This window comes from Periplaneta americana, chromosome 10, assembly GCF_040183065.1.
Source record: "Periplaneta americana isolate PAMFEO1 chromosome 10, P.americana_PAMFEO1_priV1, whole genome shotgun sequence".
Taxonomy (NCBI): domain Eukaryota; kingdom Metazoa; phylum Arthropoda; class Insecta; order Blattodea; family Blattidae; genus Periplaneta; species Periplaneta americana.
In genome coordinates this window covers 66,482,863-66,508,880 of record NC_091126.1, presented here as the reverse complement: position 1 = coordinate 66,508,880, position 26,018 = coordinate 66,482,863, and the positions used below count along the sequence as shown (strand labels likewise).

Here is a 26,018-nt window from a genome sequence, read left to right as displayed (position 1 = left end):
TCTTCACTATAATCTTGTCTAATTCTTATCTATTTCTATTCCATTGTTTTATGTTAATATATTCATTGACTAAGTACAGTATTTCCCATTCAATTTCTATCCTTCCGTTCTAAATGCATTGCTATATATCCTTGCCGATCTAGTTTTTTTAGTTGGTTATTTAACGACGCTGTATCAACTACTAGGTTATTTAGCGTCGATAAGATTGGTGATAGCGAGATGGTATTTGGCGAGATGAGGCCGATGATTCGCCATAGATTACCGGTCATTCACCTTACGGTTTGGAAAAACCTCGGAAAAAAAACCAACCAGGTAATCAGCCCAAGCGGGGTTCGAACCCGCACCCGAGCGCAACTTCAGACCGGCAGGCAAGCGCCTTAACTGACTGAGCCATGCTGGTGGCATTCCCGATCCATCTCTTCTATTCTCTCTCCTAACTAGATTGCCTTCCTTCATTTTCCCTTTCCTACTTAAATATTGCATATTCCTTTCATTAATTATTTGCGTAATTTTTCTCCTCGATTCTCAAATCCATCTACTCTTATTTTTTCTCGGCTATTTTCTCTAAATTTTTTGTATAAATTTTTATGTTCTCTATTTTAGACACATCATATAATATTATTTCCATACTATTCTCTCCTATATTTATTTACGTACGTATTTCTTTTACTTCGTTTCTCTCCCTAATTCCCTGTTTATTGCTTCTTTCCGTATACTTACATCTAGAATACTACTACACTTTTAGTACCCCCGATGCTACTCTCAACTCCACAACACCGATTCACATTAATTTCCAATTCATTTAATTTCACTACTAATTTCTCTCTCTTTAACCTGTCATTTGATTCTGATATTCGTTCTCTCTAATTTAATGTTACTATGTCCATCTTACGTCACTCTTTACCGTAGAAGTGGGTAAAGTCAATCAATGGGTGTATAATCGATCACTTGCGATTTTTATTGAAAATTATATATTCTCTCAGTTACTTGTTAAAATTTCGTTATGCTGACTTCATTACCTGAAATTGCAAATGTGAGCAAGAGGGACAACAAAAAGCCTGCGAATGCCAGCAATGGGAACACGGTGTAATTACCGTTGAAGTGAAAATTGTTATTTTCAGCTTTTTCTCTTAAATGAAAACAAAGTCTTACAAACTCTAAATTATCGTCAGCAGTGAAAGGAGACAGGAAGTATACGTAAGTACTTTTTGTTGAGATTGTATCCTGAAATAATAGTTTTGCAGTTCGTAAATGTTAGTATTGAAACTTATCATTTTAAGAAAACTTGTACCTTTGTAGGGTTAAGTTGATCATGCCATCGACCTACTCGAAGCAGATAGGACCAGCAGGAAGAATAAATTATTCAGCGAAATACCTTCAACTAACAAACAGAAAAGTGTCATAGTATAGCTTATATTGATGGGATAGGGGGGAAAGAGGAAGACAAAATTATGATGAATTTCTTGCGTAAGAGAAGCACTGCCAAAGGAACATATTTTGTATACTCCTCTGTACCTGACTATGGGAACAACATAGTTTCTAAATTGACATGAGAAGGGAAGATTTCAAATAACATCTGACATAAACCTAAGCAATGTTGAATTGTATTTTAGATTATAATTGAAGTGTAAATTTTGAATTCTTAAATCTTTATTTGTTGATATGTGAAGTATTAAAATGTGTTTTTTATGTTTTGTAAGTTGGCAGTCATAGTCACGTTTGTACAGTGGAGATCTACAGGCCTAAATGTATCGAATTGTATGATCACAGTGACAAAAGACACACTATATAATGCTTTAGGCATATATTGTAGATTATTATTGTTTTCTACACCCCTTATAACAAATAAAATATATGTAATACACTTAATTTGTTTTTGTTTTTTAACATACAGTGATCGACTTTACTCCGCAATATTTTAAAACCGATCTTAAACTAAAAATTGAATGGTGATCGACTTTACCCTATTTAAGCAGATAAGATTGTAATTCACTTCTTGTAATGTGCCTTCATAAGTGAAGGATATGACGACAAAATGCTATTTTCTGAGGAACTTCGCTCCATTGCATAACCTCAATATCATAAAAAATTGCAAAATTTTGATTGACTTTACCCTCTTCTACGGTACACGTCTTCCTTCTAACTCTTGACACTTTCTTCTCTATTCTTACGCCTAGAAAATATAGAGCGCTATAAATTAACTTGAAAGTATGTGGAATGAAGTGGTTATTTTCACCAAAGTTTCTTCTCATCGTTTGTTTGATGACACTAAGTGATAACTGCATAATTTCCAAAGAGGTATTATCTGTCCCTTAGAATTCACTTTTTATAGCCTATTGCAGTGTCAAGTCAATATTTATAACAATAAAGAGGGGTGTTAAAGTAATACTATATGTATTATAGTTTTAATCCTTATGGGTACGTTTTATTTGACTATGATTTAATACAGCGGACCTTAGATATTGATTAGAACAAGTGATAATTGTGTAGTTTACATGCATAAATGCGAAGTGATTTATAAAACTACTTACAACATCACACAAGAACGCAATTCAGACAGAGAAATTTCGTCAAACGCTGAGTTTCGTTAACAATATTTATCCAAAAAGGAAAAATGATTATGTAGGTGCGAGACCAAAGCTAAGAACTTTAGAATCTGTATTTATCAGTTATCACATACAAATAGGAACATCCGTCCATGACGCCAACTGCTGTCCTCACATCCAAATGCCTCAACAGAGGTGAACGATCATCCAACCAATACAGGCGTGAAGTGTGCTAAATTGCTGGGAGGGATCATCGATCGTGTGCAACTTTCTAGGTACTATTACATGTTAATTAAAGCGCCTTGAAATTTGTGACCTACTTCACTTCTGGGCTCTTTTCTAGGCCGACATACAGCGGATTTCCATAACGTGTTAACCACAATCAGATTCTCAATTTAAAATATGATTCCGCCAAGAAGACAGACGGACAAGGAAGTCAAGGTGTGGTATGAAAATAATACGGTAATTTGTCGTTGCTATAGGCAACCGTTTCCTTAGAGTAAACTTTATTATTCTGCGCTAAGTAACAAAAATTGGTTTTATTTATACTGGTTTTCTATAGACTTAATTGTTGCTTGTAATTTTTGTCCGTACTCAAAAGGTTACCCAACATGGTTCCAGGTTTGTTTTTCTGGTTTTGTGTATGGGATATACACACAATTGAGTATTGCACTTCCGTTCGTTGCCAATTAGCAGTTTCGCGCACATTGTGCCGCGTTAAGTTTATTAGATGTTTTTGTTGTATTGATGTACAGTATACTTTAACAGAATGTCAGTATTACGTGCCTCAATAGATTTTATTGTAAAGCTGAATAACGTGAATCTACGAGCCTGCACTGACATCGTTAAATGCAAATTACTCAGTACCTGGATAAAAACAACGCAAACCTATATGTAATAATTATAGTTTATTTAACGACGCTCGCAACTGCCGAGGTTATATCAGCGTCGCCGGTGGGTCGGAATTTTGTCTTGCAAGAGTTCTTTTATATGCCAGTAGATCTACTGACATGATCCTGTCTCATTTATGCACATTTAAATGCCATCGACCTGGGCCGGGATCGAACCCGCAACCTCGAGCACAGAATGCCAGCGCTATACCGAATGCGCTACCAAGGCCGACACCTATATGTAAAATAATAAATAAAGATCTTTCAGCTTATATTATCATAAATTTAATTATGTTACTCTAATCTTACATACAAAAGTCAATGTGGCTATGTATGTATGTATGTATGTATGTATGTATGTATGTAATTTTAGTAGGTTATTTCACGACGCTTTATCAACATCTTAGGTTATTTAGCGTCTGAATGAGATGGTGATAATGCCGGCGAAATGAGTTCGGGGTCCAGCACCGAAAGTTACCCAGCATTTGCTCATATTGGGTTGAAGGAAAGCCGCGGAAAAAACTTCAACCGGGTAAATTGTCACGACCGGGATTCGAACCCGGGCCACCTGGTTTCGCGGCCAGACGCGCTAACCGTTACTCCACAGGTGTGGACTGTATGTATGTACGTATGCATGTATTTTTTACTTGGTTATTTAACTACGCTGTATCGACTACGTGGTTATTTAGCGTCGATGGGATTGGTGATAGCGAGATGGTATTTGGCGAGATGAGGCCGAGGATTCGCCATAGATCATCTGACATTTGTCTTACGGTTGGGGAAAACCCCGGAAAAACCCAACCAGGTAATCAGCCCAAGCGGGAATCGAACCCGCGCCCGAACGCAACTCTGGAACGGCAGACAAGCGCTTTAGCCAACAGAGCTACGCCGGTGGCTGTGTGTATGTATGTATGTATGTATGTATGTATGTATGTATGTATGTATGTATTCTATACAAATATACAAGCTTTTGACCGATATTTGCCAAAGTTTGCACATTTAACCTTCATAACCAGAACAACAACATAGGCTACATTAAAATTGGACAAATTGACGTTTAATTATTGAAAACTATAAAAATTAGAAACAAATACGGCATCTATGATATTAAAATGACCTATTCTACAGCCAATTGTTTTTATTGACGTCATCCAATCACTTCTTCCGTTGTAAATGCGGTCATATTATTACTGAAGTATTAGACAATTCAGTCGCCTGAAATCGGAACTAAGGTTTGACAGCCGTCTGCACCTGTCTGTCGACCCCATTACATGACATATGTCTCAATTCCGGTGGGGAGTATGTTAAAAAATTGCTCAACAATTGCTGTGTCTGTTCCAATAAATTTATCCAATGAAATTGTGTTTTCTTTCTGTTAACGGCCCCTGGCGAACTTATTTTTCTACGGCCCCGGTAATTGCAGTCGAGTGGCCAAAATTTGTATAAACACTTCTTTTGACATTATTAACATGGTGAAAGAAAAATATTTAACGTTTTATTTACCCTCGTTAGAATGTTTGCTTGTCAGTGGATACGTTGCCTCACAATAGTAGGCATACGAGATAGGGTGCGAGGCTGCTCTCCCGTGAGCCAAATCCAGTCGGTTTATGGGCGCGATCAAAGGTTCCTCGCAGTGATTAACTCGCTCCGTGTGGACTGTTCGTTGATAAAGGTGCCATCACACTACCCGATATTACTGCCTCAATTTCCGCGTGCTAACTGATAGCTTCCGCTGCTTTGCGTTCTTGCTTCGTTATCAAAAGAACAAACTGACGAGGCAAACAACAAGAGGGGCTGCCGCTAAAGCCGGTTGCGCGTGGCAGCTTCGCTTCTTGGATACGCGGCTAGACAGCAATAGACTATGACGCTCGAATCAGGAATATAATATTCATATTCCAGCATTGTTACGGAGGTTCTAAATGAATGGCCGTTAAAACTGGCAGGAGACACGAAATTTGATTAACAGTGTTACTTATCCAGAGATGTACAGTAGTGTCAAAAAAACCGGATCGACCCTTGTAGCTGATTTCAGAGCCTTGTTCACTCCAGAGCACGATAGACTGGTAACTAAGACTTTCGTGATTCGAATCCTGCCTGGGAAGGAAACTTTTTTTGTTCCTTATTCAAATTTATTCCCAATATTTTTCGATTTCTGGTAAAATTCATGTTTTATTTTATTTTATTGGGTTATTTTACGACGCTATATCAACATCTAGGTTATTTAGCGTCTGAATGAAATGAAGATGATAATGCCGGTAAAATGAGTCCAGGGTCCAGCACCGAAAGTTACCCAGCATTTGCTCGTATTGGGTTGAGGGAGAACCCCGGAAAAAAACCTCTACCAGGTAACTTGCCCCGACCGGGATTCGAACCCGGGCCACCTGGTTTCGCGGCCAGACGCGCTGACCGTTACTCCACAGGTGTGGACTAAAATTCATGTTCTGGGAATAATAAGTTAATTAAGTAGTAAAATATCGCTGCAATCGAAAAGTATTGGGAATAAATTCGAATAAGGAACAAAAAAAGTTTCCTTCCCAGGCAAGATTCGAACCATGAACGTCTTAGCTACCAGTCTATCGTGCTCTGGAGTGAACAAGGCTCTGAAATCAGCTACAAGGGTCGGTCCGGTTTTTTTTTTTGCCACTACTGTACAATAATAAATTCTGACGTACATAAAACGTAGTTCTCACTCCAAATGAAGTGTAAATCTAAGACATCACTTGATATGACAAATAGGCGAAGAGAGAACCATTTCCTTGGGGGGGGACAAAGCAAAACCATAGAATCCCCATATAGCGGGGTTATGGGCGACATCATTTACCACCTCCCATGGTTATAGTTTGACCATGATACAGCATATCGGAATATGATCATTTTATAAAAGTATTTTCGGGGGGCATGTTTCTTACAGTGTTACATCCATATCCGCGATGTTTCGAACAGAGTTGAATTGTAGGTCTACTACAAAAATTATAATAGGGCATAACTTAAAACAATCTCCCTCTTTTTCTCTCTCGTACAGAAACACATGCATACATCAATATAACTACGTAACAGTGCTAAGAGAAACTTTTTTATATTAAGTTTACTTTCCGAAGATATCATATGAAATGTAAATTCTAATTATTTTATTGGATCTCCTCTTCTTTAAGTTTACATATTATACCGGGATCACTTTTCTTTTTTCTGCATTTTTGTGCAGTATGTTATTCATATATCTCCAAGTGGCGGCCTGAACACCTGCAGACTTCTAACACATGAGTACAGGCTCTTACAGAAGAAAAGTTACAGTGCTTCCATTCCTCAAATGAGGTATAGGAATTCTCATACATTCAGAAATTTAAAATAAATACAGTATTACAGTCCAGACACATTATCTGAAAACATTAATTCATCAATTTAAGCCCAGAAACTTAATCATAAACAAAAGCAAAACAGATATTTTGAATTCAATAGAATAATTGAAAAAAAGAGGTCAGAGAAGTCTGGGGGGGGGCAGTGCCCCCCATACCCCACCATAACTCCGTCTATAATATGACATTACCAACGGACAAACATTCATGCCCAAAACGTGGTTCCGAGGTCAAGGCTTCATCTTGGCTATTGATTGAACTACATCCAGCTGTTTTAACTAAAAATTAAAATTGTTTTATCTGTACCCTGATTATAATATATTTTAATACAAATCATTATAGACAAATAAGTTTAAATACAATTTAATGTCCCAATTTTCTTCCAGACTGCCATTATACCTGCCATCCGCATTGCCGAAATTTGGTAACACTAGACTGTCGTGGAGAGAATGATGGGGCAAAGGCTGCAGCCGTGCCAGAGGCCGAACCGGAGAGCGTGGAACACGTTGTTGGCCTCGAGGAGATAGCAGATCCAACCCTAGAGCCTTTGCTTCAAGAAGTCTCGACAGAGGTGAGTGGTACTGTTGACTTCACTTTCTTAGTTTAGATGAAATCGATATGTAATCCTACATGACGACCTCATATCAACACGGTTTTGATTTGATCTCTTTACTACTTCTTACTTTTGTTGAAAAAAGTTGTAAGGAAGACTTCCTTGATGTTAAATTTGCAGTGCTCGGGAAAAGTGACATAAGTCAGTTTCCACAAACCTTTTTTGATAATTTATTGACAACTTACACTGGTTTATGTCGATTTGATTTTTTTCTGTATGAATTATTGTAATGGGAGAAATACTTATGTATTTTTTTCCAAGCGAGTAGATGTTCCGTAAGTTGTCAATAAATTATCAAAAAAGGTTTGTGGAAACTGACTTATGTCACTTTTCCCAAGCACTGCAGAAATCTACTTTCCAGTCATATCCCATTGTTGCTAAGATATTAACGTATCCCACTGATACTGATGCAACACTGTATCCCAAGAACTTCAACTAAAAATCGGAAAGTTATCAAAAGCTATTTAAAATCACTTTACCTTCATATGTATCATCGTAATACTTATCCTGACCTTAGTTTAGTAAAAATCTAAGTTCGATCATATTACCAACACTTACTGTGTCTTTACTTAAAATAAAAATATATTTTACATTTCTTCCACGATGAATGCTGCCAATGCGATATCGAATAAAAAATTTTCTAAAATATATCAGGAATCCAAAAATAATTAAGAGTGAAACGTCATATGGATGTATTTTGTTATATCCCTTTTACACGCCGTGGGAAGCATAGAGATAGAGTTCCATGAAATTGACTGAATATATTGGGAATTAACGATCGACGATCAGTCATACAGAATAGCTGTACGTAACGATCCCAACAATAGGTTTTTTTCTCTTCCCTACTTCCTTCCACCTGAAGACGAAGGGAGAACCACCCTTCGAAACGTTGTGTCTTAATTTTTTGATTGTGACAACCAGCAATGGAAAAAGTCCAAACCCCTCACCTAAACATTAATATTGGGAATTAAATCAGTGACTTTCCCATAAAACATATAAAACAATTTTTATCTCAAAAAGGAAGCTAAAACGAGCAAAATTATATGAAATTTTTGTTTGAAATATCTCAAAGAATAGCGCCCTGAAATTAACATTACTTTCGGTTCATTCTGTGTATAGTTCCAGGAGCTGTCTCCTTTTGCAACGAAACGATTGGGAGCTCAGCACCAATTCCTCTGTAACACTACCAAATTCTCGGAATCACACCCTTTTTGCACTAAAATATCGGGCAAATGTTTTAACGTATGAAATAAGCAAAACATTAATTTGACCAAAAAGTGGAGTCATCCCCTTTTTGGCAAGGAACGCTTCAATTTACCTGGTTGAGATTTCCCGGGGTTTTCTCTCAACCCATTAAGAGCAAATGCTGGGTAACTTTCGGCGCTGGACCCTGGACTCATGTCGCTGACATTACCACCTTTATTTCACTCAGACGCTAGATAACCATCGCAGTTGAAAAACCGTCATAAATTAACCAATTAAAATTTGGATGAAGGTTTTGCATTCTGCTTCAATAGGGTGGAAGCAGGTCGTTGGTGAGAAAAACTCTCTTTTTCTAACCGTCTGTGTCAATATAAACCAAAAGAAGTAGAGTGAAGTTGCCAGTATTAGTACAGACCATAAAATGTTGTTCTTAATTGTTTTTTCTTCAGGAAGATGCAGGAACATGTCTGACAGTTAACCGTGAGCAGCTGCAACTCATGATCACAGAATACAATGCTGCCAATCCCTCCGGACTTGACATGACTTTGGTAAGTTGTAATGTTTATACGCAATATTCGTGGATTCAGTATGAATTTATGGAGTCTTTATTACTTTAAAATTGTACTGTTTGAAATTATTATGACATTTGTTTGCTATAAATGTTAAGTGTATCTGTGTCTTATATAATGCTGCTTTATCACATGTGGGTTTCGCTTATAAGTTACACTGACGTTCAAAGATACCTGACCCTACTAATCAATAGCGATCGATAATTTATAATAAAAGTTCCAAGTTCAATCTATAAAATTTATCTATTTTTTTTTAGATTGAACTTGAAACTTTTATTATATTGAACTAGATTTATCTGAAAACAAAATGAATTGTAAAATAGATCGATAATTTGTTTGAGTAAGTGTGGTTTCTTTGGTTATTACTTCTATGAATAGATTGCGAAGATAATAGTCAGTATCGCCAATCGCATATACTCAATCTTTCATCCCCCTCTACTCTGGGTTTAGCTGACAACCGCTGATATTGTCAATTATGATAATAATTTATGATTAATCTTTATAATCATTTTCCCCGATACTTTTTACCCGTACCAATAATGGTGCCACCTATTGATAACTAGCGGAATTCTTTCAAAGTTTGTCAATTTTTTATATCTTTGGTTCTGACTTATCCCGTGGTTAGAAGGTTCGCTTAAGCCTTGGTTTTTCTGAGCCGACGCATGCGATCATAAAATCGTACGTCAGATATCTTTGAACACCAGTGTGCATGCAATATTCCATGTTACTCTTGTTTTCTTCTTCCAGCCAGGGGCGAATCTAGCTACTTGGCGCCTCTAGACAGAGAAAAATATTTCCGTCCCTTATTTCGCCCTATATGCGTTATTTAGATCAACTGAAATAATTGATTCCGTGTTGTTATTACTGTTTCTAATATCGGAAACGCCTGACTTAGATAAACCACACAATCCACTATTTTCAGTATCTACTGTTCGCCACATTATTACACTCTGATGTATCTGGACTCGAACTGGAACAAGCTGGTTGTGTTTGTTTTTTAAATAGCACATCTATTTTTTCACTTTTTATCACAATTTCCTCTTTTTTTATTGCCTTGTCTTTTGAGAGTTTCCGGTATTTTGTTTAGTCAACTGTTCGAAGACAGGTCTGGACCCACAATTGACACCATCAAGGCATCACTCATAAGGCAAGTAGGCCAGAAAATAATGAGATAGGGTGACCAGTTCCTTTCCCCTTCCATTGTATATATCGCTGACTAGCTACATATTACACTAATCAGATTTCAGATGCAGTTCTTCCTCCGACACATATCGTCAAATAAGATGTACTGTCTGATAATAGATTCACATATCAGCCAGAACTTCAATCAGAGGTGTTTCCAGTATTGAGAATCACTTAGATATTTCCGACTGTCACTCATTATAATGAATATTAAAATACAAATCACCTAATTACAAACCAACTGCACTCTTTACAGTTTCAAATTAAACTGAACTCCGAAGCGTCCGACTGCTACAATGGCTGGCGATATTTTTTTTTTAACTTAAGTCTGAATGGGCATTATTGAGTGTTGATACTGGCTACTCTTATGACAGAGTTAGCGGCGTCTCTCGTCACAAAGCTTATGATTGCGAGCAACGAGATTTGCCTTCCTAACGCATCGTAATATAATACCAGTAAGTTCTTTTATGTTATCACCTGAGACTCTCACGGTAAAGGTACGGTTTGTTTACGGCGATCATCGTCGGACGCACATCGCCGGCGATTATAAACGCTGGCGATGATCGCCGAGAAGTGGTTTCTTTATTGACGCACATCGCTGTAGATTCTCATTTGTTTATTCCTTCATCTACTACATATGGTCAAGTAAATTAACGTAGGTCACGGACATAACCTAAAATTATAATGAATAAATCCAAGATAATGAAGTTGCTATTTATTCTACAAGAGGGAGATGACGATATCAAAATCTCGCATGCGTATTATAAAAGGAACAAGCTACAGACTAATGAAATATTCAGGAATAGGTTTACAGAATTATGTTTTAACACATTGATAATGAGACATCTTTATAAAAACGCTACAAAATTTAAGGAATATTTCACACTCTCACCTGACCAGTTTGATTATGTTTTGAGTTTAATTGAAAACGAGAATGTTAAATTACGTACAAATTTTGTCAAGACCCCCGTAACTCCAGTTGAAAGATTGGCAGTAACTCAGGTTATGAACTGATTATTATTATTATTATTATTATTATTATTATTATTATTATTATTATTATTATGATACTGTATTACATTACATGGTGTATTCCAAACAATAATTAAAAAAAATGGCTAAACTAGCGCTGAGGTAGTTCCCTTCGTAATCCGCTTATACACTTTACATGTACGAACATGTGATAGGTTCGTTTGGGCTTTTATTATGCCTTGTATATACGATCAACTACATCTCTACAAAAAAAACGCTATATTTCAGAATACCGCGTAAGTACTTAGGTAGGCCTAGTCACAGAAAACTTACAGAAGAGAGAATTTCCCCCTTACCCAACACTGAACGAAATTCTCTGGGGCTCGGGCGTGATAAAAATGTAATATGTAATGTAAGGGTTTATTGTTTAATTTGTTTATTAATTCACAAGCTCATATTAAAAAGAGCATTATGTTGTGACACATATTCAATAATAATTTCGTCTTCAGACCGCGAAAAATTGCAAAACGTCTTGATTTGTTTTGCAGCCAAAACGTACAGACGTGGTTAACGTGTACAGATTAGATATTCGATATTACAACATGACCTTGTCTAAATATCGATTATTGAACACGAATGCGGCGATGTGCGTCCTGAATTTGCTTCAGAAGCAACCTCCAGCGATCTGCGTCGCGTCCAACGAACTGCGCTGGCGATCTTCGCTGTAAAGAAACCGTGCCCATTCATTTCAACTGCTAGCAACTCCGACGACAATCGCTGGCGATGATCGCCGTAAACAAACCGTAGCTTTAGAGGGTATAACATTGAAAAGAAGTGCTATAATGGCATTGTGACACTATTATTGAAAAAAACTTACCTTTTTCCGTTGGCAGACCGTTGATTAAATTTGAACTCATTGTTCCCAATGTTATTCATATCCTATTCATTGTGCGTTTAAGTTCATGTACACTTTTAAAAAGTTATGATTATGAATCTCACTTTGGTCCGTGGACAAAATGGTGTAAGAGGGAATGAAAGAGCTGATGAGCTGGCGAAAGCAGCAGCATCCAGCAGCGAAACTCCGACATACACTTTACAACCAATATCATATATCAAGAAACAAATACGATAACAGACTCATCAAAACTGGAATACTAGATGGACGACATGCACAACCGGATCACTAACAAGAGACACCTACTTCCCAACAATCCACGACCGACTCAAAAGCCATCACTTCATACCCACTTTCATTACAACGCAATTTCTTTCTGGACATGGGAAATACGGAACTTACTTCGACAGATTCAACATTCCAGCAGACATCGACTCTACTTGCTCCTGCCGCGAAGACCTTCACAGTGTGAAACACCTTCTATTTGAAGCAAAGAGATTTCAAATAAAGACACATCTTCTGGACTGCAACACCGAATACAGGACTCCACTATGTGAAGTGATCAAAAAGCCTTGTTGCTACAGACAATTTATAGACTTGCTAAACTTTACCTTTGAAAGACTGGAGATATATATTTCAACATTATCTGTGTAAAAATAAGTAGTATAGATAAGTAGTATACCGTATAACAAAACTAAAACCATAGCATACCGCTTGGTGAATTAGGGTTCCTTTCCACGGATATACAATAATAATAATAATAATAATAATAATAATAATAATAATAATAATAATAATAATAATAATAATAATAATAATAATAATAATAATATGATTATGAATAAAATTTAAAAAATAATACAAAATCAACAGCAATAGCTTAAAAGCCGCCCCCTCAAATCTGCCGCCCTAGGTAGCTGCCTAGTCTGCCTAGGCCTAAATAGCCTACGCCCCTGCTTCCAGCCACAATATGCTTATCTTTAACTGAAATGCTAAATGTGAGGTTCCTGCATCTCGTTACAAGCCCTTTAATACCTAGTCGTAGACCTCTCACGTTCGAAAGTTTCTATGGCAGCCTTGCTAAACACGTCGTCGCAGCAGTTATAATTTTTCGATAAGTAAACAATTGAACAATGGATCGGATTAGATTGTATTGGATTATAAAGGATGAGGGTGGGATAAGCCTACACGCAATTAGGTCATTATTATGGTCTCATTGTACTACCTCCTTAGCAGCTCGTCATTGTCTCGTGCATCGCTCAAACTATACATGCTGGACGAAATAGAGTGCTGCTGATGTAGGCCATGTAGGTAAGTCCAAAAATGTCCCAGCGTAAACATGTTCCGTTGTTTAGCTTTCTAACTTGCATCCGGGGCAATCAGGATTATCAGAAAATCTCATTCTATGTAACTTCTTTAAGACAGTGGTTCCCAAACTTTTTTGACTGACGATACACTTTACTGAACGCCCGTGATATCGCAACACACTTATTTGATTTTATTAATGGTAGTAATAATAATAATAATAATAATAATAATAATAGTAATAATAATAATAATAATAATAATAATAATAATAATAATAATAATAATAATAATAATAATAATAATAATATAACCACCGCTTTTCTTCTGGAGAAAAAGGTGGTGGAAGTCCGTGTAGAATATTTTATAGCGGACGGGGAGATGATTACTGTTCACTGCACGGGAATTTTGTCGTTTTTAACCTCATTTTCGTCCAACTAAGATTTTGAAGGTCTAAGCGGAATTCAAAGAAAAATTATATTGAAAACATAGTTATTCACATATTCGATTCCATGATGAAAAATGCAACAAAAAGGTGCCGGGACGCCGTCCCAGCGCGTTCCGCCAGAAAAAAACCACTGATAACTTTTATGTAGCGATGTAAATAGGTCGATGTTAACACGCAATCGAAAATTCTAAAAGAACAAGCAGCAACTTAAGTGGCATTAGAAAAAAAACAAAGGTATGTGTCAAAAATTCCAACCTATCTATGCTGGATGTCCAATAAAATATTATCGTTTTTGAAAACTCGCCTATTTAAATTAATATGAAATCTGCGGTTGGTGGATTGCACAGTTTCTTTATGCGTGGACTTATGGTTGAGAAACTGAACTGAGCATTTTTGCAGGTATTCACGTTTCACTTGGTGTTATAGGATCCTTCAAATTGAAATTTGCAATATTTGTGAAATAAGTATCTTCAACAAATAAGCTAAACCACTACTGGACAGAAAAAGAAGCATACTACATGCAATGCGTGGGAAAAAATGGTAAGAACAAGATGTTGAAACATGTCGAGAGGATGTGGAGACCACAGAATAGAGAAAACCGCCAAGAAAAATAATTAACAAGAAACAGACCACCGGAAACACCGCCTCACAAAACGCCAGAAAACTCAGTTCACTGACCCATATCATGAAGGAATAGAAGCAAAATAGAAAACAGCAGATAGCACGTTAATGCTGACGTAATATCTACTCATTAGTAGATACCAGACCTTTGGCCTGTTGCGCAGAAGGTCCTGAATCGAGTCCCGGTCAGGCCTGGGATTTTTCATTGAGAAATTCATAGTAACACTTGTAGCAGACAAGGCGTCAGTTGAGGCTTTTCTCGGGGTTCTTCCATTTCTCCACGTCAGGCATCAATACCATTCCATTCGATCTCCATTCCATTATCATTCCATAACATTCCCCGATGTCAGCTGGTGACGCACGAAAGAGGCTATACTAAAAGCCAGGTTATGAACCGACGAAACAGGAAGTACAGTCCATGAGGATTTACTTGTCTAGTCCCTTTTAGAAAGAGAAAGAATACTCACCATCTCTCTCTACCCTCATTTATGGTGACGGCGGTATGGTCGACACTCCTTCCAGCGACCAGGAGTTAGCAGCGGCGGCACTCTCTTCCTCTTCAAATTCTGACTCCTCTCCGCCAGAAAGTTCCTCGTCCGTGTCCGTGTCATCCAAATTTATTACGAATCGATCGCTAATTTCGTCTACTAGTCCGTCCTTCTCCCAATAAAATTGTTCGACTTTTTCCACGTGTTCACAGGCCTTTCTCCAATTATCTTCCGTCACTTTTGCAAGAGCGCTCTCAAACAACAATTTCACATCTTTACTTTTGAACGAAATATTACGCTTCGCAACGTCATTTTTTACCTGCCCCCATATTAATTCGATCGCGTTTAAATCACAATGGTATGGTGGCTGTCTCACTACAGTATGGGAGTGCATTGTCGCAATTTGGTCGATTTCGTATGTTTTGAAATTATCTTTTTTAGTTTTTACAAGTTCATATAATACAGGTTTCGTGGATCGTAAATCAAATTCAATGTTATTGTTACGAAGCCAGGACTGCATTTCAGATTTCGGTGTTGATGAAATTGGTGCCTTATTGAATTCTGTTGAATGATAGGGGGCATTGTCCATTACAATGATGCTATTGAGAGGAATGTTTGGTAATAATTGATTAATGAATCAGTTCTTAAATACAGTGCTGTCCATCTCCTCGTGGTAGTCTTTAGTTGATTTAGATTTGAAAGTTAGAAGCGCGTTTGGAATGAAACCTGTCGAACATCCGGCGTGTAAAATAATAAACCGTTGACCTTTTCCTATTGGGGTTTGAAGTGGGAAGTCAATTTCGTGATCATCGCTTTTCCAAACTTTGCTTTTCGTATGGTTCACATTAACCCAAGTTTCGTCTAGATAAACAACGGCGCGTCCAGTGGCGCGTAATTCTTTCATTTTTCTTAAGAATTTAAATCTCTTTAAAATAACATCTGACCTTTCCATTAAAAATTTTCTGCCTTGAGTATTTTTAACATACCTAAATTTCATTTTTTTAAGAATTTCTCTCAAACTCCATATGCTTCCAGTGAATAAGCTTTCCTTAATTAATGCGTCATTTATATCCTTCAAACTAGGCAAAAAATCAGTCCGATACAAAGAATAAATTACTCGTCTTATAGCGGCGGCAGAAAATGAGTCAATTGCAGTTTTCTGAGGGGTCCTGTTTGGGCGTTTCTTTCCTGGAGTTCGCAGAACACTTCCACTTTCTAGTGCCTCCCTTTGTTTTTTTAAAATCCTGCTAACACTACGAGACGATATACCTGTCGCTGCAGCAGTTCTTTCGATAACACTCGACACAGATATTGTTTGCTTTCCGCGTTTCAGTGCCTCATATTCTTCAGTAAAGAATTTGTGTACATTAATAACCATGTTCATACTGTCCGACTTCAAGGCTTTCCCGCGTTTTCCCATATTGCCTACCATGATTATTAAAAACAAGAGCACAACACACATTACAATGTTTAAGATAACAGGGAAACCATGCAATTCCGAAAACATTTTGTTTAAATTGTGAATTATTGTATATTATATTATATTATATTATATTATATTATATTATATTATATTATATTATATTATATTATATTATATTAAATTGACACAACGAGACACACACTTACTTCACTATTCACTAAACACTACTGAATAAATGAACTCGAACAACGCCAAGACGCCACTGAGAGACCCACTAATTGGATTTGCAAAAGTGTGTTCTAGAAGGGCCAAGGGAGAAGGAGGGAAGGGAATTCCAAGAATTCTACAAAAGAAAACCTTTCCCCCCTTACATCTGTTGACAGTCGATAGACAAGGACCGCAGACAAGGATAGTAGAAATCACGCCAACTTAACCCTCATGCACTGTAGTTGGAATGGCGAGAGGAAAGTGCGGGTTAGAGGGGTAGCCTGTGCAGTGATGACACGTTGAGTGTGGGGGTGGAGGGGAGAACGAGAACGGAGCTTTTCATTGGACCTCGCGTGAAAATGTCGTCTGCTAACGAAAATCTGGCAACGGAATCACGGAGACAGTGTAGCCAGTCCATAAGCAGTACCACGTGCATTACGAGTCGCATTTCGTACCAGCGTCATTAGCTCGTGCTTTCTTAAACACAGTAATTTTAATTACTAATATTGTTGATAGTGTTATCGAGAACTATATACAGTAGTTATTTTAAACATATCGGTGACAAACGCTGAACACGCTTTGAATCTCGCCCCACTATGTGGCAACAGAGCTCAGAAAGAGACCAACTGAACGTTGCTTCCGGTTTAGTCGGTTCATAACCTGGCTTTTAGTATAGTCTTGGGACGAGTGGAGCTGCCTGGCCGAAATCCGGATACTTAGCGAAACTTGCAAGGGAACCTTCAGAAAGCTGCCATGTTGTGGATTTTATTCAGTTTTCGTGTACTGGAGAGATAGAACGAATACAAAGAAATTGCCTTATGTCAATGATATCAAAGCAAGCGCATTTTCTGACTTTGACGTCGCGCGCGGGCATCAAGCGCTAAGTATGGAAAGAGGAAGGGTTGTGTATATGAATAAGCAGCCTGTTGGTTTAAGAAAACAGTGATGCATAAACTTCAGACGGAACGTGAAATTTTTATGTCGTTATTTTTATATGGCTTCTTTCTGTTTGATATTATTTATATTGTCTGTAAAACAAAAGTACTAATACCAATTTCTTAATATTGCAGTTGTGTTTCAAATGTTAATAACATAATAAAGAGTTAAGAAGGAATATTCACATAAATTCCATAGCAGTACAACTATACTGTACTAAATGGATGAAACACAGCATTAATAAAGAAAGTGATATCTCAAAAAGAGAGACTGAGTATGACATGATAAGTTGGAATTGATATTGATGGTACCTTTAGCCTTATAAAAGTAATCAATAAACCAATCAAAACAATATTACAGTACAAAGAAAAGTTACCTGGCTGCTGTATATGTTTTAAGTGTAACTAATATTCCATAACAAAACTCTTATCGCATTATGCTTTTAAGGTGATATTGGTGACCAACTTCCTATCATCAGAATATTAAATTATTTTCTCGAAATGTGCTGAAGCTATAGAGCTGACATTTTTACAACACATGGACACGTATCTTTTGCTTATGATATAACAGCAGTTGCTTTGTTAATTTATTTCCTTACAAACAATTTCCGTGCGAATATTTTCAAAATTTTCAATACACTAACTTCAGTAATACGTATTTACGGTATATTAGATTTACGAAAACATTCTATAAGGCTACTAAATAAATAGGCCTATATCTGAAAATTTCACTTTTATATAAAAAAAAAGCTGAGAAAATATTTCTTTTGAATAAAAAAATCAAACTTGTGAAAAATGAGCATTAAAATTAAAACTTACATGCAGTTATACTTCTCAGACAAATCTAAAAATTAGCATGGATACAGTTTTAATAAGTTCTCTTCCCTTTATCCATTGAATCAGTGATGGCCATCCCTGAATATAGCTCGACTAAGCGGCATATACTACCTCTTTCGTCTGTCTCTTTCCTTTCCGCTGTAAAGCGCTCAGGCTCTCCTGAGCTGTAAAGCGCGCGCTTGCTCCTATGGGCATCAATTGACATGCCTGCCTTATGTGAACTACAGGTTCTCAATAGGAGATTTGGAAATCTTGAAAATCACTGAGTAGCCCAAAGGCTCTACTCGTACGATTGACTTTCCGAGAGCCAGGTCGTACCTATCTATTTGTCATGAAGATGAAACAGCTACCGGCGTAGCTCTGTCGGCCAAGGCGCTTGCCTACCGATCCGTAGCTGCGCTCGGGCGCGGGTTCGATTCCCGCTTGGATTGATTACCTGGTTGGGTTTTTCCCAACTGTAAGACAAATGGCAGGTAATTATGGCGAATCCTCGGCCTCATCTCGCCAAATATCATCTCACTATCACCAATCTCATCGACGCTAAATAACCTCGTAGTTGATACAGTGTCGTTAGGCCTAAATGACCGAGTTAAAAATGATGAAACCGGTATGTAGTTCCGAAACTTCAAGTCAGATTAATTTAAAATTATGGTTTATTTGACGACGCTCGCAACTGCAGATGTTATATCAGCGTCTGCTGGTGTGCCCGAATTTTGTCCTGCAGGTATTCTTTTATATGAAGAGTCCACTGCAAGAATGATGGATGTTACTTTCTTGTCGAAAATGAACCAAGACTGTCAATGCATAGCTTAAGACATAAAGAATGTACATAGAGAGTTATATGTCATTAACACTGATAGTCACTGTTCAGTAATGATCGGAAAATCACAGAAAGCTTTGAGAGCTAAGCATTTCAAACTTGCAATTGCTTCTCCTGCAAAATGTATTCCAAATGACATCCATCATTCTTGCAGTGGACTCTTCATATGCCAGTAAATCTACCGACATGAGCCTGACGCATTTAAACACACTTAAATGCCATCGACCTGGGCCGAGATCGAACCCGTAACTTCGAGCACAGAAGACCAGCCCTATACCGACTACGCTACCCAGGCCGAATCAAGTCAGCTATATTAATTTCCGCGACACGGCGAAATAACCAAAGTGTGCTTCAGATTTTTGTTCATATTCAACATTTACGCTGCAATTTACGCTTCAATCGGGAAAGTTTTGCTTGAAATGTAATAATTTTTCTTAAGCTTCGTGGGTATTTATTTGAAGAGATAGCACACAATTACTTTTTTTTTAATCGTCTTATTCTTATTTTTTCACGATATACGCAAAGCATACATGAAATAGTTAAGAAGATATCTTACTTTATTGGTTTATTTTATGACGTTTTATCAACTGCTATGATGGTGGTAATATCAGTCCAGGGTTCAGCGGCGAAAGTTACCCAGCATTTGTTTCTAATGGATTGAGCTAAAACCTCGGAAAGAAACCTGAACCAGGTAATTTGTCCCAACCGGGATATGAATTCCTGCCAGTTCGTTTCACGGTCAGACATGCTAACCGTTATACCTCAGCGGTGGACGAGAAGGTATCTTCCTGAAAAAAAAATTCGTGGCGCGATAGCCAATCAGACTGCTGGCCTCACGTCCACATGCCTGGGAACAGGTGGGCGATCGTCCAACCAGTACAAGGTGACGAGTTCAGCCCGATGATTTTCCCCAGCGCTTTTAGTTGGTTTACAAAATCGTATTTCACTCCATACTCTAGCTCCCCAAATTCATCGCGATTCGGGTGGGCTCGTTCCCCTATGGTGATAAATTTCGTGAGAGAAAGTCTTCTTTCACAAAAAATTAGATCTTGATCCAATGCATGATGCCTTAGATCACGCGGCTACGCCGTTGGACATATTTCAATGTTATATGTAGGCCTAATCTTCATGACATAGATTTTGCATTAAAATTAGTTTTATTTTTTACACACTAACTCTTGCACTTAAATTGGTTCCATTATAGGCACTGAATGCGTCACACCCTGTTTGACTGTCAGCGCAAACATCAGGCAGTTCCGGACTCTAAATTGGTCATCAAAATATTTATTTTGCGCTGCACAGAAAGCTTCACGAACGTTAAATCTCTTAAGCTAATTGCTAAATTTTATTCTCTGAAAAATCTATGCATTACTAGTCTGTTATTTATTACGCTGTGTTAACTACTAGGAACTGTATAGTAGCATCACTAGAGTCTGTGATAGCGAGATGGTACTTGACAAGATGAAGCCGATAATTCGCCTTGCGATTACGAGATTTGGGAAATCTCGGAAAACCCCAACAAAGTAATGCAAGCGAGAATTGAACTACGTCCGAGTGTACAGACCGATTATTTAGTCATGACAGCTCAGCGACGCGAAAGAGGGGAAGTAATAGGAGTAGTGGGGAGAGCTCCGGAGTACAGATAAGGGCGAGCGGTTGGTAAAGGAATGCAGTACAGCTTAACTGTACTGGAAACACAACGCTCTACCGCATGCGTGACATCCTATCACTCCGAGGGCAAGCGAGTGACTAACCCAAACACCCCTTGACGTAACTAAATGGACTCAAATTCAAATTTGTTCACAATTTACATTTGAAATGGTACATATGAATAGATACCCGAAATGAGCATTGCTCGTGCTCGGGTACAGTCCAATAGAGTCTACATAAATTTTACAGGTATCAATAATAATGTTGATGTAGAAATAATAGTAACAACAACAACAACAATAATAATAATAATAATAATAATAATAATAATAACGATTTATTTAACCTGGCAGAGTTAAGGCCATACAGCCTTCTCTAACACTCAATAATAATAATAATAATAATAATAATAATAATAATAATAATAATAATAATAATAATAATAATAGAATAACATAATACAAAGATAGTAATATAAATTAATTAATTATTAATAATAAAACAAAAATATTAACGATAATAAAATAAATACTAAAACTGATAAAATAAAATAATAAAACCACTTAGCGAGAGTTAACACAACTTAAATAAGCCTGAACCAGGCGCACATCTCCGGCGACTGTCAGAACTAAATAATCGTAATGTAGGTGCGGATCAGTAGACAAACGCGCTATCGCCTGAGCCACGCCGGTGACTAATAACATGGTACGTTATCAGTTTAGTAACAGTAAAGTCTGTATGTTAGCCTATTTCAGCCGGTTGTAACGAACTATGCAAAATGTGTATTCATCGTTGGTGATTTTATGATATCCAGCCTGCGGTAACATCGCGGGTTCAAACTCGATCTTGAATGAGGGATTTTGAAAGTGCGTTGAAAATTCTAAGTATTTATTGGACAAAGCAGGAAGCAAAGTACAGGGACATCATTTTATTTTTACTAATATTTTTAATATTAACCTGTCTATGCCTTTAGAGAACCGGAAACACCGCTTGCTCCCCCCTCCAAGACTGGAGTTCGATGATACTGGCGTAAAACACAAATCACTCTACTAGGTATAGGATGGAAGAAAAGTAGTTCATCCATTTACGTAAACTAGGAAATATCGCGATTTTGAGTTTGATAATTTTCATTAGGTTTTTCTTTAATGAAAGTACAGTACTGTATTAAGAATAAGTGTTTTTACTCACGAAGTGAGTTATCCATGCGAACGTATTCATTATGCAGTGTATACTGTCTACAGCACATTAGTGTACAGTATAGAGAAAGAAGTTAAATGGAAAAATAATCATAATATGAATATTTAAACACAATTTTGAAAATAGTGGCCGTTCATTTCGATGCAGGCTTCAGTTCTTTTGTGCATATTATCGCACTATAGACTATTGCATCTAATTCCAATTGCCAGTTTCGTCCTTCGTACTAGTAACTCATGTTGAAATAATTCTGTACGGTACCTACTCTACGTACTGTGAATTCAATCTTCACTTCTGCCCGACCCGAAAATATAAAATTACTCAGACATGCTATCTACTGTCCGTCCATGTGGTTATGCCGCAGAATTGTAGAAAGGGAGGAAATCACGTGACAGTTAATTACTTAACGAGGCCCTTTTATTTAAGTTAAATTAAACAGCTGTATAATATTACGTAAACGACCAATTCCTAAGAGAAATTAATGTTTTCAGAAAAGAGATAAGACAGCCCAGCTTTTACAGAGGGGCGAGCAGAAGCAGGTGGGGGAAATCGGGATGCGACGTAGGCAAACGGACAGTACCTGTGCGAAAATATGATTCAATATTGAAAGCTCTTTCGTCACTGGAAAACGCGAACATATTTCTGGAACGTACTATACCTAGTAACTCAGTACTGCTTACTATCTGCGGTCTTGGTTCTGTGTGGAGTTGGAACTTCCTTAGTAGAAGGGGTGGGAGTGAAGTACATTCAAAAACTCAGGTACAATAAAAATTGAAGTAAAAATAAAATGATGTCCCTGTATAACATAAAACAGCGAAAAATATACCAATGGACGCAGCGTAATCGGAGTTCCATTATTATACAATACACAAAAATTACACATAGGCCTATCAATCATTCATTATCATAATACACTGCTCTTTTAAATTGACTATGCATATTGGGAATGAAATCAGTGGATTTCCCAAAACACGCTATGAAGTTACCATTAGTTATTAACGGAGAAAAATTCGCACCGGCACCGGGGATCGAACCCGGGTCCTCAGTTCTACACACCGAGCGCTCTAACCACTGAGCTACGCCGAGGCTCAATCCACAGCACTGGATCGAATCCTTCTCCTTTGGTATTTTCCCTCTGTGGCCTATAGGACCAAAAACATCTTTATGTACGGTATGAAGTGTCTTGTATAAAACAATTTTTATCTCGAAAAGGAAGCAAAAACGAACAAAATTTTATTAAATATATTGTGCATAATATGAAGTGATTTGACTTCAAGTTGGTGTAAAAATACGTAGTACAATGCAGATGATAGGCCTACTCAAGGTCGCGTAAACCATTACACGTAGCTTTGGTTTTATTCCGCTGAACAGTGATGACTGAGTGAGTGGTCTGTGCTACATTTGGTTTCATGTGTTCACTGTAAACCAAAGCTACGTGGAATGGGTTACGCGACCCTGGGTATTTGCAATGTAGGCCTACTACGTACTATTTACACCAACTCAGTCAAATCATTTCCTTTGTATATACTATGCACAAAAACCATGCCGTCGAGGCACCAAGTAACGTTCCGTTTATTATAATGACCAGGCTTCGAGACTTTGGACCCGATACAATAAGTTTACTGTGCATGCACTATAGGTTGTTGACTCGCTGCAGGTAAGATAGAGATATGTTGAGGTAACAATGTTGCTATTTAGAGTAGAGTACGGTAGTATGTGGAAACACATATGTACATTCTGGAAGTAAATATACAGGGACATAATTTTATTTTTACTTCAATTTTTATTGTACCTGAGTTTTTTTAATGTACTTCACTCCCACCCCTTCTACTAACGAAGTTCAACCGTCTTCCACACAGATCTAAGACCGCATATACAGTCATAGTAGCCACAGTACGTTCCAAAAATATGTTCGCGTTTTCCAGTGACGAAAGAGCTTTCAATATTGAATTATTTTCGCACAGGTACTGTCATCCATTTGCCTACGTCGTATCTCGGTTAACCCCATCAGCTTTTATTCGCCAGCTAGTGGTTGGGCTGTCTTAGCTCTTTCCTGAGAACATTAATTTCTGTTAGGAATTGGACGTGTACGTAATATTATACAACTGTTTGAAATAACTTAAATAAATGGGCTTCGTTAAGTAATTAACTGTCACGTGATTTCCCTCCTTTCTACGACCTTATGACATAACCACTTGGGCGGACAGTAGATAGTATGTCTGAATAATTTTATCTTTTCGGATCGGGCAGAAGTGAAGATTGAATTTATAGTACGTAAGGTACTCTTTTATAGAGTAGGTACAGAATTGTTTCAACATGAGTTACTAGTACGAAGAACGAAACTGGTAATTGGGATTAGGTACAATAGTCTATAGTGCGATAATATGCACATTAGAACTGAAGCCTGTATCGAAATGAACGGCCACCATTAAAAAAATGTATTTAAATAACCATATTATGATTACTTTTCAATTTAACTTCATAATGTGCTGTAGACAATATAATATACACTGCATAATGAATACGTCCACATGGACAGCTCAGTTCGTGAGTAAAAACACTCATTGTTAATACTGTACTGTATTTTGATTAAACAAAAACCTAGTGAAAATGATAAAACTCAAAAGCGCAATATTTCCTAGTTTACGTAAATGGATGAACTACTTTTCTTCCCTCCTATACCTAGTAGAGTGATTCGTTTGTATATTAGCCTACGCCAGTATCATATAGGCAAGTTAATATTAAAAATATTAGTAAAAATAAAATGATGTCCCTGTACATTACACAATGACAATGTCAAAAGAATGTGAAAAGCATTTATTCTCCTGTCTTTTATAAGCATTTGTGTTTAATTATACACAGTGTTAATGGTGGAAATAAGCATGTAGAAATTTTAATTTTTTCATTTATCCTATTGGTCGTCTTTAGGAAGTGCAGTTACAGTATCGAAATGCAATGTACTACAAGATACATTCTCAGTGTCTCAAACGTAAATCTTTTTCGGTTATCTGCCAAAGTTTGTACTATAGAAAGCTGCGCTTTACGTCGCATAACGTGATAGGAGCAAAACGAAAAAACCTAACATCATTGCAGTCTCTAAGAGACAGTCCTTTATTCTCGGGTGACTCTATGTCCACTAATTTGCTGTTTATGTTACACAATGTTCCATATCCGTTATTTTTACATAAAATTGATTTCCACTTCTGTTTTACACGTTCAGTAACCGGTGTACTTGATGTCTCATTAATTCTCTGCATCATTTTCTAAATTAATTTGAGGGCTTCCGGCATCTCTTGCTCTGACTTTTCTAACCGTGTAATAGTTTCAGGCACAGTTTGTATGAAAACCAAATTATTCGTCAGAACCTTCAAATTCAGAGCGTTTTCCTTTGCGTATTTGTTGGCATCCATTCTACAGTACCCCAACCCACTGTACGCTAGTACGCCGTTATGCGGATTTCCCACTGAACTGCTCTATTGGGTCCGAAGTCTCGAAGCCTGTTAATGACCCACTGTCATACATTTTTGGACAGGTCTTGACGAGCTTAATTTAAATACTGTATAACAAATATATAGTGCCATTTAAATAAACAATGTTAGTACTCGTATCCCGTTAATAAATAATGCTACAAAGTTGCCTCCCCATTAGTATTATTTCCCCTTTCAGTTGTACACCTTATGTGTGAAACAATTTTTCATTTGATGCTTGCGTACAAAGTTATTTTGGGTGGTCAAGATAAATGGGACATTCTGTGTATATCAGCTTTATTTCTGCTCCCTAAAATTAACAATAAAAGGAAACAGTGAAAGGGATATAGGCCTAGGGAACGACTTCCTGATCACTAGGCCCCGGGAAAAGTATTGCTAT

At 37.3% G+C, this 26,018-nt stretch overlaps 1 protein-coding gene across 6 annotated transcripts in view; it reads left to right on the top strand.

Moving 5' to 3' along the window:
• LOC138707770 (ras association domain-containing protein 1-like) overlaps positions 1-26,018 on the top strand; it is a 366,200-nt gene that overhangs the window by 298,313 nt on the left and 41,869 nt on the right. For all 6 annotated transcript variants that reach the window (XM_069837645.1, XM_069837646.1, XM_069837644.1 and 3 more), the window contains 2 exons: positions 7,176-7,360; positions 9,055-9,153. In XM_069837645.1, coding sequence (XP_069693746.1) covers positions 7,176-7,360; positions 9,055-9,153 — 284 coding nt within the window. The remainder of the gene's footprint in view (positions 1-7,175; positions 7,361-9,054; positions 9,154-26,018) is intronic.